Source organism: Coregonus clupeaformis, chromosome 5 (assembly GCF_020615455.1).
Source record: "Coregonus clupeaformis isolate EN_2021a chromosome 5, ASM2061545v1, whole genome shotgun sequence".
Taxonomy (NCBI): domain Eukaryota; kingdom Metazoa; phylum Chordata; class Actinopteri; order Salmoniformes; family Salmonidae; genus Coregonus; species Coregonus clupeaformis.
Genome location: NC_059196.1, coordinates 15,744,487 through 15,760,849, shown reverse-complemented (window position 1 = coordinate 15,760,849; position 16,363 = coordinate 15,744,487). Strand labels below are relative to the sequence as shown.

The window sequence follows — 16,363 nt, the reverse complement described above, 5'->3', positions numbered from 1 at the left end:
TCAAAGTTGACAGAATGCCACGTGCAACCACTTATATCAGTAAATGTTTAACAGCCTAAACATTACAAAACGTCTATTCGTTCAAATAAGCCTCACGTAATTCAACACTCTCTCATAGACCCCTATACAAAAAAGGGCTTAACTCATGCGGACAGCTTTTGGGCAGAGTAAATCCTCTCGCTTTGCCTCTTCCTCTGACTTCCCCTCAACTCGGTCAGTGCCACAATTTTGAGTAAAAGCGCCCTCATAAAACAGCAACTATGGGGATGTATTCCTCTCTGTCACAAGCTACTTTAAAATATAAAATCACACCACTCTCCTTCATCTTTCCATTTCAAAAAACCTAATCAGTTTGAATGTTATTTTCAACATAGCTATATCCCCCCCCCATACCTTCTATAGTGGTCCTTCACTTACACAGGATGACAAGATCGAGCCTTCTCATCTGGCAGCCTGCTTCTTTCTGTTCAATCAATCGAACTGCAGTCTACATTGGTGTCTGTCGATCTAAATAAAACTTTGTGGGCTTTGTAAAAGTGAAAAGGGTTACAGGGTGAAATAAGTGGGATTAAAATGTGTTACAGTTACTAAACTCTGCTGACATGAGTTCCATTTTGAAAAACCATATGAACAATGGGTTTTAAGAGATTTTCTTATCTTGATCCTTTACACAAATTCTGTGAAATATGGTGAAATTCTTTGACTTAAAGCAGGGTTCTTCAATTCCGGTCCTGGAGGGCCGAAACACCTCTGTTTTGTATCCTCTCCTTCTAATCAGGGGCTAATTCAGACCTGGGACACCAGGTGAGTGCAATTAACTACCAGGTAGAAATTAAAAACAGAAGTGTTTCGGCCCTCCAGGACCGGAATTGAAGAACCCTGACTTAAAGGATGTAAAGAAAATCAAGCCAGTCATAAAAATGGGAACAGAGCTCTTGCACCAATGAAATGAATACAATCACAGAATGCAAAGAGTATAAATACATTGTTTTTAATATTGAATAATATAGGTCGTATATAACAACTAAATGTTGCTCAATCCATTAAAGCACAAAAGTGTTATGTAATTCAACAGAGAAAATGACCCTGTGAATAAATACAGAAAAATACAGTACATGATATGTTTTTTTACTCAGATCTCTATTCAAAGAGAGACCAGGTACATTGTTCCATATTTCTTGCCCCAAAAAGCCCTAAGCCATAACACTACAACTGGATTTCAGCCTGCTGATTCAGGTTGACCTGCTGATGCAGGTTGTCCGGTTGGCCCCCGGCAAGAAAAATGTACTGTAACCAAGAGGGGAATACAGAGACATCGTAGTATTTTGAAAGACAGGAGGAGTAACCAACAAATTCAGCTTTGTCCAAAAAACACATGAGAAATGAAAGACAATAGAAAATACTATAATTACAACTCCAAATCAAAATCACCATTAAAAAAAAACTTGACAAGTGACATAATTAGTTAGGAATGTGATGGGCCTCTGGGGCTGCTGGGGCCTGTGGGCCTCTGGGCTGCTGGGGCCCTCTCCATGGCTTGCCTGGACAGTATAGGGGTGCCTTGGAGGACTTGGGCAGAGATGAAGAGAGACTTGGGTAAAGTCTGCATATAGCCATATAATTCCAAAGGACTGGGGTAGGGCAGAGATGCTGGTGTCTCAGTAACAGATCTGAAAAAGTGGAAGGAGAGAAAGATTTCTATGTGACAGACTTGATTATAGTCTTCTATCAAATGCAAATCCGCAAGATGGACACGTCTTGTTTCCTTGTGCACAATTATAAGAGGACATATTGCTTGAGGATATAGAGGAGGGATCATCAACTAGATTCAGTCGCGGGCCGATATTTTCCTTGAGCGGATGGTCAGGGGTCCGGAACAAAAAAATAAATATATACAGTACCAGTCAAAAGTTTGGACACAACTACTCATTCAAGGGTTTTTCTTTATTTTTACTATTTTCTACATTGTAGAATAATAGTGAAGACATCAAAACTATGAAATAACACATATGGAATCATGTAGTAAACAAAAAAAGTGTTAAACAAATCAAAATATATTTTATATTTGAGATTCTTCAAATAGCCACCCTTTGCGTTGATGACAGCTTTAAACACTCTTGGCATTCTCTCAACCAGCTTCACCTAGAACACCTTTCCAACAGTCTTGAAGGAGTTCCCACATATGCTGAGCACTTGTTGGCTGCTTTTTCTTCACTCTGCGGTCCAACTCATCCCAAACCATCTCAATTTGGTTGTGGAGGCCAGGTCATCTGATGCCGCACTCCATCATTCTCCTTCTTGGTAAAATAGCCCTTACACCGCCTGGAGGTGTGTTGGGTCATTGTCCTGTTGAAAAACAAATGATAGTCCCACTAAGCCCAAACCTGATGGGATGGCGTATCGCTGCAGAATGCTGTGGTAGCCATGCTGGTTAAGTGTGCCTTGAACTCTAAATAAATCACAGACAGTGTCACCAGCAAAGCACCCCCACACCATAACACCTCCTCCTCCATGCTTTACGGTGGGAAATACACATGCAGAGATTATCCGCTCACCCACACCACGTCTCACAAAGACACGGCAGTTGGATCCAAAAATCTCCAATTTGGACTCCAGACCAAAGGAAAAATGTCCACCGGTCTAATGTCCATTGGTCGTGTTTTTTGACCCAAACAAGTCTCTTCTTTTTATTGGTGTCCTTTGGTAGTGGTTTCTTTGCAGCAATTCGACCATGAAGGCCTGATTCACACAGTCTCCTCTGAACAGTTGAGAATGAGATGTGTCTGTGACTTTTAATGAGATGTGTCTGTGGCATTAATTTGGGCTGCAATTTCTGAGGCTAGTAACTCACATTTTTTTTTAGAGTTACTAGCAGCAGATGTAACTCTGGGTCTTTCATTCCTGTGGCTGTCCTCATGAGAACCAGTTTCATCATAGCGCTTGATGGTTTTTGCAACTGCACTTGAAGAAACTTTCAAAGTTCTTGAAACTTTCCGTATTGACTGACCTTCATGTCTTAAAGTAATGATGGACTGTCGTTTCTCTTTGCTTATTTGAGCTGTTTTTGCCATAATATGGACTTGGTCTTTTACCAAATAGGGCTATCTTATGTATACCCCCCGCCCCCCTACCTTGTTACAACACAACTGATTGGTTCAAATGCATTAAGAAGGAAAGAAATTCCACAAATTAACTTTTAAGAAGGCACACCTGTTAATTGAAATGAAGCTGGTTGAGAGAATGCCAAGAGTGTGCAAAGCTGTCATCAAGGCAAAGGGTGGCTATTTGAAGAATCTCAAATTTAAATATATTTTGATTTATTTAACACTTTTTTGGTTACTACATGATTCCATATGTGTTATTTCATAGTTTTGATGTCTTCACTATTATTCTACAATGTAGAAAATAGTAAAAAATAAAGAAAAACTCTTGAATGAGTAGGTGTTCTAAAACTTCTGACCGGTAGTGTGTTCACACATCAGACATGGAAGTCATTGATAATCTCAATACCGTAGCTAAAGTGTAAACATTTATTTGTACCCCTTTTTCTCCCCAATTTCGCGCTATCCAATTGGTAATTACAGTCTTGTCCCATCGCTGCAACTCCCGTACGGACTCGGGAGAGGCGAAGGTCGAGAGCCACACGACCCTGCCAAGCCGCACTGCTTCTTGACACACTGCTTGCTTAACCCGGAAGCCAGCCGCACCAATGTGTCGGAGGAAAACCCGTACAACTGGAGACCGAAGTCAGCGTGCATGTGCCCGGCCACAAGGAGTCGCTAGAGCGCGATGGGACAAGGACATCCGGCCAAACCCTCCCCTAACCCGGACGACGCTGGGCCAATTGTGCGCCGTCTCATGGGTCTCCCGGTCGCGCCACAGCCTGGGATCGAACCTGGGTCTGTAGTGACGCCTCAAGCACTGTGATGCAGTGCCTTAGACCGCTGTGCCACTCGGGAGGCTAATTACAAATAATGTGTAGACTAAAAATGAAACCCGAAAATAATATATTTGACTAAAACATAATAATTTCAAACCTTGCTTACATTTGTATACGATCACATAAAGTATATCTCGCTATTATGCGTGGGAATACTTTGGAACAGATTTCCAAAATTTAAATCACTTGGAGCTGATTTTCTGTTGATTTTACAGTCTTTTATGTCCAACAATAAAAAATAAATTTAGAAAACGTTTTTTTCTTGCTCAGAAAACTTTGGGGGCCAAATAAAATAAAATGCAGGCCAAATTCGGCCTTGGGCCGCCAATTGGGGAACCCTGATATAGAGTATGAGATGGGAGCGATTACACTATAACACTGATAACACGGTAGCTGAGTCATGTGGGGTAAGGTGCACAATCTGAGCTCCTCGTGTCATGGGTCATGTTCGTTAGGTTCCAAGCGGAAGAAAATTAACTTATACAGGGAGGGACTACCTGGACTTGTTCAATAAGAAACGCTCATTATTGTTTTCTGTTGCAAATCGCTTTAAAGCGACCCTGAACACAGCCCTGAACTCAGTCTCGCAGACAGAGCGGTACTCACGGTCACAGCTGCACAGCCTCAGTCCTCTGAAGCAGAACTCCCTTTGACTGGATCCTTCTCCCGCATCTGAAAGACACACACAGACAGAGCCAGACAGACAAACACACACACAAAGCCACATCAATAAGTAGGATATCCAGGACAACAACAAAGCATTTAGCAAATTTCCGCAGCCTAATGACAAAACTGATAAGACAGCAGCACATCTCATTCGGAGTTAATTGATGCCAAAGACCAAACAAATGTACAGTACATTACCTCATCCAGCTCTTTTTGGGTCTCCTCTTCGATACGTCGAATGTCCTCCATTGTCAATCCGATCCATTTATCAATCAAACAGAACAGTTGTCTGTGGAACTTCGTAAACAATCGCTTCTCTTGCTGGAAATCAAAGAGGGGAAGAAATTAGACAAAACAATTACATAGAACAAATATGAGTAATATCAGCATTTATTATGTGCAAATTGGAGTAACATTTCTATGGCAAATCACTGTGTCCACTAGAGGACAGAAAACCCTTTTTTGCCTTTACTGTAAACTAGCCTTTAGTCACACCCAGAGAGACTGCACAGCTTTGGATTTCTTATTCCTCAGCCAAATCTGTCTACTAGTTTCTTCTTCACGGTTTCAGGGCGGAGTCATTTTTTACATGTACAGTGGGTGATATGAAGGCACCATAACAGAATATTATGCAAATACTGGAATAATTGACAAGTCTCTTTCTCTTACTGTACCTTATGGATGAAGTTCTCAATTTTGTTCTGGACTCCCCACCATTTGAAGTTGACTGTGACTAACTTATAGGCACACATGTGAGGAGAGTTTGTGTTGCTGGGAAGCTCTTTCTGCAGAGGTAAAGACAAAGTTATTACACCCTCAGGCAGAGGCAGAATAGTTCACAACACACATAATGATGGTGATTCCGAATGATAATAGATACAGCCTGAGCCATACAGTAAAGTTCCGGACAGATTTTAGAACGGACGCCATGTTGGCGCCTTTATTCTCGAAATTTGGGTGATGTGACAATAAGATAGCGCCTCCGACAAGCAGAACAGTAAAGCTAATTTTACTGACGTTTTTACTAATTAGCATTTGGGACAATGTGTATCCAAGTTGGTACTGTGTTGTGGTCTCAACAAATTGCATATCTGCTTTCACTGGACATCTTCATAGGTTTGGAAAACCATCAGAAATAAACAGCACAATGCAGAAGCATCAATTATCACTTAGCAACGACTATGGAGGTGAAATTGGCGCTCTTGGAACGGTCAGACAAAAACCGCACTGGCCCAACTCTCTAAGTACACTGTTTGACTCTGGACACAGCTACGTGTGAAATTAGCTGATTTGAAAAATATGACAACAACGTTGGAATATTGGTTTGGGTAGTACCTTCCAGTTAGGCCCCAGGGGGCCCCTGCCTGTCTTCTCTGACTTGAATATGGCAGGATCTTCTTCTGGCTTATAGTCCTGTGTGGAGCAGAGTGAGCAGATCCGTAGGATGCAAAGATAACATCAGTGTTCTATTTAATTCTGTTCAGGTAACTGGGTCATATTCATTAGGGCACACTGTAACAAAATGTAGTGGAACATTTCGCTAAAGAAAATGAAGACAAGTGTTAACCCTTACAAAAACAATTGTGGCAAACTTGCCACAAAATGTTGCCAGAAGTTTGCAAATGTTTGCCACTAGTGCTGAATCAGCGGGAAACCTTTGGCAACAATAATATTTATTGCCAATAGTGGCAAACAGTTTGCCAGAGGTTTTTTCTGGCAAACAATTAGCTCAAGATTGTATTTGAATCTGTGGCAAACCCATAGACATTAAGGGAAAACCTGTATAAATATTGTTGCCATTTCTGGTAAACATTGAGTTCCAAGACCAGTAACCGTTGATGACGACCAGTCAGAGGGAGAAGAAAAATCTGTTGGAAAATGGAAACCAAGCTATCTAGCTACCTACCAAAGTCGTCCGGTGAGTGTCTTAACTTATTAAACTTCCTAATAAACTTTAAAATTGTGTAAGCTAATTGATGCCTGGTAAGCAATGTCATGTTTTATGGGATACAGTGAAACACATTTTGTTGCTAGCTAGCTAGATCAGATCAATCTGTCAGCAGCACTAACTGGCTAGCTAGCGGTTAGCGCATAGCGAGCTAGTGGCTAGTGCTTAGTGATAATGATAGCTATCATATTTTGCACAATTTATGTGATAGCTAGCTAGCGAACTTATATTTTTAGGTGAATACGTTGCAGTCTTTTAGCTAATACCAATAAAATGCTAATAATAATAATATATAATAATATGCTAGTTTCACTGTTCAGTAGCATGTTAGCTACCACAACAGCTAAAGTAGCAACAACATGAGCTGATTTGACATCAAGGCAAAACTTCACTTTTGGAGATGGATGACTTAAATCTGCTTGAAAATCTATGGCAAGACCTCAAAATGGTTGTCTAGCGATGATCAACAACAAAATTTGAAAGAGCTTGAAGAATTTCGAAAATAATAAAAATTGGCAAATGTTGCACAATCCAGGTGTGGAAAGCTCTTAGAGACTTACCCAGAAAGACACAGCTGTAATCGCTGCCAAAGGTGATCCTAACATGTATTGACTTAGGGGATTCAATATTTTTCTAATCAAGATATACAGTATTAGGGTTTTATTTTTCATGATTTTTTTTTTACACTTTTCTTCCACTGACAGAGTATTTTGTGTAGATCATTGACAAAAATGACAATTAAATTAATTTTAATCCCACTATGTAACAACAAAATGTGGAAAAAGTCAAGGGGTGTGAATACTTTCTGAAGGCACTGTGGTACATTTAGTATGTTTAGCTCTCTGTGAGAAGCAAGTTCATTTAAATGTGTATGTGATTTGGTTTATGTAGATACAACATTTCAATGTTGTTAATACACAAAGTAACCAAAAACCTGATCTAATTTGCATATTCATAATCAGTTTGAAGCAAATTTGCAGCAAACAGTAGAATGTTCACCACAAGTTTCCCAGAATTGTTTGCCAGAAGTTCACATGTCGCCGCAAATTTGTAGCAAAAGTTTGCCACAAAACTCATTTCATTTGAAAATATGAGCTGGCCGCAAATTTGAGGCAAATTGGCCAAAGATTTGCCACAACTGTTTGCCAGAAGCCTGCTTTCTCGGTAAGGGAATTTCTATTGGACATGTTTCAGTCCGTTTTCTTCCATTTACTGCCTTAAGAGTATGACCCTGCTGTGTCTGGGTTTAGAACAGTAAGAGAGTTTAAAGCATGCTTATTACTAATAATAAGTTGTTACTACATTAACACTGATCCATCACTGCTCTCACCTTGGCATCCACTTGGGCTTTGTCAGCGATGTCAATGTAGACTACTTCAGCCTTCTTCCATTGCTCTGGGTCTAGTCCGTGCACCTATGCAGGGAATCATTTATAGTAAGTTACCCACTTCAAGAGCTAAGAATGCCTCACTAGTAGTCACTACATAGACCAGGTAAAACATGCAGGGTTGGGGCCAATTTCAATGCACTCAATTCAGGGAAATTGAATTGAAAGAGAATTGACCCCAAACCTGATAACATAGCACTTTGATACATTATGTGTAAATGTTGATTCAGTGTCATATCCAACAAAGCAGGTCTTAGAACAAAAAATGCACACATGAGAAGGGTTTCTGTATCCTTTCATAAAGTCAGTGGACGGACACAAATGACGTCAGTGGAATTAAGTGTCTGAAATGACGTCAATGGAAGAGTCTGATAGATGGGGGATTGAGTAAAAGGGGAAATAGTCAAATTAAAGGACTAGTTACGTCTGCTAACTGAATTAGATGTGCTGGTGGTCCATATTTGACATGGTATACATTCAGACTCATTCAATTAGCTGCACACTCACATTGTCCTGATCCCCCATGTCGGGCTTGTGCCACGTCTCAATTTTAATCAGAAAATTGTCCTTCATGTATTCATTCTGCGGGACGAAGGAAGAGCAATAAATAAGATGAACAAGATGAATCTCAAGTGACCAACACATACTGGGTTCAAACACTATTTGAAATCATGTAAAATACTTTATCTGTGCTTGATTGAGCATGCCTGGCTTAATCAATCAATAGAATAGTCCCTTAGATGTAAACGCCACCCATCTGACAATCTAGGTAGGCTAGAGCAAACGTTCAAAGTATTTGAAAGATTTCGAATAATATTTGAACCTAGGTCTAAAACTGACACTGTAATATATGGACTGTTCGTGATTACAACTTAAGGGATACATCAGCTAAGAGCAGTGGTACTGGTAATAACAGCTGAAAGAGGCACATCAAATCAAATTTTATTTGTCACATACACGTGTTTAGCAGATATTATTGCGGGTGTAGCGAAATGCTTGTGCACATGAGTGCGCACACACACACACACACACACACACACACACACACACACACACACACACACACACACGTAGACCCTGGCAAAATGAGTGTCAGTCTTTCTCTGTGTTAAGTCAGCCCCATCTGCTTCTCTCCTTTCCTTTTGACAGGTTACCAGCTCCTCTTTCACCGTGTTTCCAGCTGAATAGTGTGCTAGTAAACAGCAACATACTGTATATGTAAATGTATAGTAGAAAACAGTACTTACTGTAATAACTGCAATAGGGGAAGAGATGGACATCAGGAGACAGAGAGAGTAAACAATGTTTAGGGGAACAGATGTTTTCAAAATAATATCTCAATAGTTGCACATTTGTTTGAAACTCCCTGCCAACCGAACTGAGAAGTTGTCTATATACACTATTAATACCCAATGTCTGGCTATTGGTCCATAAATGACATAGATTCCAATAGCATGTCCTCACAGTGCTAGCTGCTAGCATGTATGCCAGAGTTAATTATTCAACATCTTCTCTCTCTACAGAAGGGGTAGGTAACAAAGAGCAGGGGACTTACCGGTCCGACAGTAGGGGTAAGCATTCCAGGCCTTCTCGTGGATGTTAAGAGCAGTTGATGGTGCCAGAATGCGCACATAGTTTGGCACTTTACTGCAGAGAGAAAGTAAGATAGTTATTATCATAGGGTCGATCCATTTGAATTCAATCACTTTTTGACCACATCCCTTTGACCACACCCACGGCACCCAATTGAACAAAACTTTCCACACCTTTGATTGCCCATGGTAGAAGTGAGTGAGAAAGTGACTTTTTGGACCCAAATGCCAAAACATTCAGGAGATAGAGGTGCTCAAAGTTCCCTCTATTTGTATAACCCACCCTACCATGAGAGATCCATATCTTCATCACTGAAAAAGATAAACGGTTGAATTTGATATACACTGAACAAAAATATAAACGCAATGTAAAGTGTTGGTCCCATGTTTAATGAGCTGAATTTAAAAAATCCCAGCAATGTGGTCCTCTGTAGCTCAGCTGGTAGAGCACGGCGCTTGTAACGCCAAGGTAGTGGGTTCAATCCCCGGGACCACCCATACACAAAAAAAAATTAATGCACACACGACTGTAAGTCGCTTTGGATAAAAGCGTCTGCTAAATGGCATATTATTATTATATTATTTATTATTAATGTTCCATACCCACAAAAAACATATCTCTCTCAAATTTTTGGCACAAATTTGTTTATATCCCTGTTAGCAGGCATTTCTCCTTTGCCAAGATAATCCATCCACCTGAAAGGTGTAGCATATCAAGAAGCTGATTAAACAGCATGATCATTACACCTTTTCTAGGTGCACGGACTAGACCCAGAGCAATGGAAGAAGGCTGAAGTAGTCTACATTGACATCGCTGACAAAGCCCAAGTGGATGCCAAGGTGAGAGCAGTGATGGATCAGTGTTAATGTAGTAACAACTTATTATTAGTAATAAGCATGCTTTAAACTCTCTTACTGTTCTAAACCCAGACACAGCAGGGTCATACTCTTAAGGCAGTAAATGGAAGAAAACGGACTGAAACATGTTCATTAAAAATCCTACAATGTGATTTTCTGGATTTTTTTTCTCAATTTGTCTGTCATAGTTGACGTGTACCTATGATGAAAATTACAGGCCTCTCTCATCTTTTTAAGTGGGAGAACTTGCACAATTGGTGGCTGACTAAATACTTTTTTTCCCCACTGTATACTGTACCATTGGGTGGTGTGGGTGGGTGGTTGGGTGAGTGGATGGGAGTAAGTGAGTAGATAGATAAATGGATGGATAGATGGACCAATCGTACCTGTGCAAGTGATATATCTTGTGGGTGTACTGGCCCTTCTCTCCGTCCTTCTCATAGGGTTCATTCTTTAGCACCTCTACCCCTTCTCCTCCACCCGTCTCATTCTTACTGGTCTCAGCCACAGAGTACAGCTGCCCCACTTGGTACTGTGAAGAGGAAGACAGGAGTGAGCTACAGTTACACAGACAAAATAATCCCCATTGTTCACCAGTTGCATTAACAGACAGCTGTAGCCATTTCAGTGGGCACAAATGTGAGGGACATTAATTCATGAACAAGGGGGATTGTATTAACTCAGTTCCCCACATACACATCCCTGACCATTCACTCCTCAGAGCACCTGGACTGGGACAGTTTTCTGTTTCCGCCACTGTGTGTTCCTTGCGCATTTAGCCCAGACACACACTGACTTCAGCATAACAGCTTAACAGGATAACAGGACTGTCAGCAAGCATAAGGAACATACTCTAATAGCCCTTTGTGGCAGTTTCTTTTCCAGATGACAGTCTCTCTGCCAACAATTCCCTCATTGGCTGCTCGCCAGTGATGTGAGGATGTAGTGCTCTGTCAGACCTTTGGCAGGTTGATTACCGTCTCCAACTCTGCTGTCCCAGCCTAGGCAGCACACCCCGTCCATCCACCAGCACAGGCCTTGAGTCACCCAGCAGCAGTCGATGACGTGGCACGCAACCATTGGTTGCTGTATGGAGCGTGACTGCAATAAAGTTGTCCTGGAATGCGGCCACTGTGTGTCAGGGAGCTAGTGACTCACAGGGAACTGGTGACTCGCTTGCTGCACATTGACACTACTCAGCAACCAACAGCCAACTGACAATTAAATCACAGACTAACCCTCCAGTTACAGGGCATTAGTGCGCCAGTGGTGGCGTTTTAAGTGCAGTGTGTATGGTTGGTAGTTCGTACCGGGCTGATTTGATGAGATGCTTTCAACAGGTGAAACAGCTCTGTTTGGAGGAAGAGGGGGTAAAATCAAGTCCTCTACCAAATAGATTGATTTTGGTGGCTCCATCTCATGCGCGAGTGGGTGGTTAGGAATGTGACAACACGTGTAAAACCAGTGTTTCACCTATTTTCCCCCTAAGAGTGTGTGACTCATCTGGCCATCTTCCTCAGGCTGGCCGAGGAAGTTTTAAAGGTATGGCCCATTTTATACAGAGAAATTGGCATAGTAGGCAATTTGACCAAACACAGCCCTCCTTTTACTTGTATCATTGCACATCACCAGTAGAACATTGGCCTTTTGGAAACTACAATTCCCTATTACGACACACAGTTGGGGCATGATCTGATTTATCTCTAGAGAAACTGTAGCACAATGTGCGCATTGTGCTCACAGAAATAAACGGAACAAAATGGAATTCAAATAATCAGTAAATTAGTTTCGGTTAATCGCTCAGCACTAAAGATTAGCATTCCTTGCTGTCATACTTTGTCAATAAACTGGTTACGGGGTAAGGAAACCCATGTAATTTTGTTATTTGGGTGAACTATCCCTTTAACAAGTCCTTCAAACTTTTTTCACCAAATAGCAGGAACAGCACAATCTAGTGGTCAGAACCTGGTAATAACAGGATGTAGGATGGGCCATAAACCTAACAACTTCAATGACAAATTTCTCTGAACAGGGTGAAAAAAAACATCACCAAATTCACTGAGAATACATTACATAGGATGAAGAAACAATACTCAGAGCCGCAGCTCCATACTACTACAGACATTGAGAACTGATACTGGGTTGGGATTGGCGTGGGGTGTGGGGGGTCGTGGGTGGCTGTTGACTATTTATTTGGATTCCTCCTGTCTTACACATTGTTAGAAAAAAGTTTGGTCCAAATCGGATGTCAGGTACTATATTTATTGAAGATTATATGAATCCTATAATTACATTGGCCAATTTGGGTGCAATCAATTAGCTTAATTTCTCAGAGATCAAATTATATTTCAACAAAATAATGTTGCAGGAATGTTAATCTTATCTGTTTCTAATTACAGAAACGATTTCAGAACAATCTGAGATGGTGGGTGTCATGGCTTGCTGAAATGACATGGAATGACCCACAACTAATGACTTCAACTGCAAAGCTTCAGTCGGAATAAGGTGCTCTGTTTTAATGAACATGGCTGTGTGTGGCTGGCTAACAACCACTGCAACCAATATGCTGCCAATGTGAACGTAATGGAAACCATGCCAACTGCCTGCGCGCACGCGCACACACACTATCATTAAAAGGTGTGTGTACAAACAGGAACTTCAAGATTAGAGGAACATAATGCAGACAAACTGCTTGACATATAGACTGCCCTGATTCCTCAAGAGCATAGGCATGCTAGGTAATGGGTTAACCCCATGAATGTTCCGCTGGTGTAATGGGCACATTCATGGGGCTAGGTAATGGTTGAGCTCAATTTGACGGTTGCATCAGAAAACGAGAATGTAGCTTAACCAGCTTGATTTGTGACATGAAGCAAGAGTTTAAGACAAAGAAATGACACTCAGTCAGTACTTACTTCTTCCACAGATATGGGGAGGATGACTCGACTAGAAGAGAGAGAGCGCAACATCACAACACATTTAAACACAAACTACACCTGCAGCTCATGACTAATGTTATTGCTCATCTAATTTATCATTTGATTTATTAGTTTGACTGACAATTCTGATAGCAACTGTTAAGAGTAGGCTAATCAAAACCCGTTTAGTCTAATAGAGCTGGGACGATAAACCAAAAATAATCCATACGGACCGATCACTTATCGCAGGCATTTTGCTTATATCGTTCATTACGATAAGTAGCCTATACTAGAGAAATGTTAACTTTTAAATAAAATGAGTTTGCTAATATGGGTGATTGTTAATGGGACAATTGATAGCTACAACCATCAAACTAGTAGTAGTAGTTTAAAGAATATTTTAGAAAAAAAAAGTGGTGCACATTAATGTTCTATTTATCGTTATCGCGTCAAGTCAGGAAATGTATCGTGTTATGGATTTTTGACCATATTTCCCAGCTCTACCTTCCAACTATGAATATTGCAAGCCTGAACGTGCTACTGATGCTAGCTGAAATATTGTCATGGAGGAAATTGAAGCCCGATGTAGATCTCTACTATCAGAAAACAATTAGGTTTGGCCCTGTCCTCTGCCAGTCTACAATAGGCAATAATCACCACCTGTTCCCAGTCTAAGCATCCCTGAATATTTCATTATAACAGATCTGGGTGTAATGGGAGCCCAGACAGGCACCATACTAATTATTCTGTATTGATACAGGCAGGTTTGGGGCATCTAGCTGTCATGTTGATATGGCAGTTGTTGGCTCTAGTAACCAATGAGTTAGATGACATGTCACGCAAGTGTATACTTTGGATTTTAGATAAAGGCACACCCTTGTATGTGTTTTAGTAGGCCTGAGGATGGGATGATTAGAATTCAAGTTATGGTTACAATGTTACAGTGGTACTTTGTCAGAGAATTCAATAATTTTGGTAACCTGACAATACATTTCCGTGTTGTTAATTATTATTTTACTTGATGCATTCATTCAATGAGTCTATCCATACAGTCAATACAGGGAGGACACAGGCAACAAGCAGTCAATAGCCCTCTCCATTGACAAACTTAACATTTTACGCAATGATAAAACACAGATAAAATACCAGTTTTCACAGGTGTTTTTCGAATTCCCAAATAGTAAGTAGGTTATACTAGACTAACAGAGAAAATACTATTAACGAATAGAGCAGGATAAATGTCACGCAAGGAATTTTGCCAATTTTGCCGTTCTCCTACGTAACACGTTTTGACTAAATAGCATATCTTTCCAAACATTTTTACTTACAATTCTTTAATGAGCATTCTTGCAGTGTTGTCCGTGTATCTGCAGCATTCAGATTCAGTTTACTGGTAAAAACTCTAAATCGGGCGGCAGTATTTTTGTCTGTCTGCGCCCCACGGTCTCCGCGGTTTTGCGCTCTTAGTTTTCTTGAATTCACTTCCTGACAGACGCCGAAATGGGCGCGGCGTCCTGGTGGCGACCACACCTCCAATCTACCTAGGTCAAATGTTGTGTTTTTTTTTAATGAAGTGCATTGGTTTGTAAGTTGTTTCACCTGTCACAGTGGTTCAGTTTCACTGAGACCAAATGTTATTCCAGTCCTCCCAATTTCACTCCTCATTCAGACTTCTTAGCTGTGACAGTTGGTGGAGGGTGAACCGAGTAACACCCTGTGTTTTTTTGTGTTGGTCTGTTGGAACCGGTTAGTAGCAACCCCAGCAAGTCAAACCAGTGGCTCAGCCTTCAATAAGCAACACAAAGAACCCATCCATTCAAGACCTACCTTATTCTGCTATCAAGGTCAGGTCAGGAGCAGCATGAAACTGTGTATGCTACTATTGTCAACCACCTATGCTGACTTCATCTCTAGATTAGACTACTGCAATGCTCTATTCTCCGGCTACCCAGATAAAGCACTAAATAAACTTCAGTTAGTGCAAAATACAGCTGCTAGAATCTTGACTAGAACCAAAAAATGTGATCCTATTACTCCAGTGCTAGCCTGGCTTCCTGTTAAGGCTAGGGCTGATTTCAAGGTTTACTTCTAACCTACAAAGCATTACATGGGCTTGCTCCTACCTATCTCTTCGATTTGGTCCTGCCGTACATACCTACACGTACGCTACTGTCAAAAGATGCAGGCCTCCTTATTGTCCCTAGAATTTCTAAGCAAACAGCTGGAGGCAGGGCTTTCTCCTATAGAGCTCAATTTTTATGGAATGGTCTGCCTATCCATGTGAGAGACGTAGACTCAGTCTCAACTTTTAAGTCTTTACTGAAGACTCATCTCTTCAGAAGGTCCTATAATTGAGTGTAGTCTGGCCCAGGGGTGCGAAGGTGAACGGCAAGACACTGGAGCGACGAACCGCCCTTGCTGTCTCTGCCTGGCCGCTCCCCTCTCTCCACTGGGATTCTCTGCCTCTGACCCTATTACGGAGGCTGAGTCACTGGCTTACTAGTGGTCTTCCATGCCGTCACTAGGAGGGGTGCGTCACTTGAGTGGGTTGAGTCACTGACGTGATCTTCCTGTCCGGTTTTGCGTCCCCTCGGACTTGTGCAGTGGAGGAGATCTTTGTGGGCTATACTCAGCCTTGTCTCAGGGTAGTAAGTTGGTGGTCTGTTGATATCCCTCTAGTGGTGTCGGGGCTGTGCTTTGGCAAAGTGTGTGGGGTTATATCCTGCCTGGTTGGCCCTTTCCGGGGGTATCGTCGGACAGGGCCACAGTGTCCCCCGACCCCCCCCGTCTCAGCCTCCAGTATCTATGCTGCAACAGTCTATGTGCAGGGGGGCTAGGGTCAGTCTGTTATATCTGGTGTAATTATCCTGTCTTATCTGGTGTCCTGTGTGAATTTAAGTATGCTCCCTCTAATTATCTCTCTCTCCCTCTCTCCCTCCCCTCCCGGAGGACCTGAGCCCTAGGACCTGAGCCCTAGGACCATGCCTCAGGACTACCTGGCCTGAAGACTCCTGGCTGTCCCCAGTCCACCTGGTCGTGCTGCTTCTCCAGTTT

General features: G+C 41.6%; 1 protein-coding gene across 1 annotated transcript; it reads right to left on the bottom strand.

Moving 5' to 3' along the window:
- Positions 1 to 975: 975 nt before the first annotated feature.
- On the bottom strand, positions 976 to 14,966 carry LOC121563267 (phosphatidylinositol transfer protein alpha isoform). Its single transcript, XM_041875231.2, has 12 exons — positions 14,638 to 14,966; positions 13,307 to 13,337; positions 10,778 to 10,923; positions 9,497 to 9,588; positions 9,189 to 9,196; positions 8,449 to 8,523; positions 7,885 to 7,968; positions 5,942 to 6,019; positions 5,281 to 5,391; positions 4,805 to 4,927; positions 4,547 to 4,612; positions 976 to 1,670 (listed from the first exon to the last, which is right to left on the bottom strand). The coding sequence occupies exons 1-11, from the start codon at positions 14,652 to 14,654 to the stop codon at positions 4,565 to 4,567; spliced, it is 813 nt and encodes a 270-aa protein (XP_041731165.1). The 5' UTR covers positions 14,655 to 14,966; the 3' UTR covers positions 976 to 1,670; positions 4,547 to 4,564.
- Between the last annotated feature and the right edge of the window lie 1,397 nt (positions 14,967 to 16,363).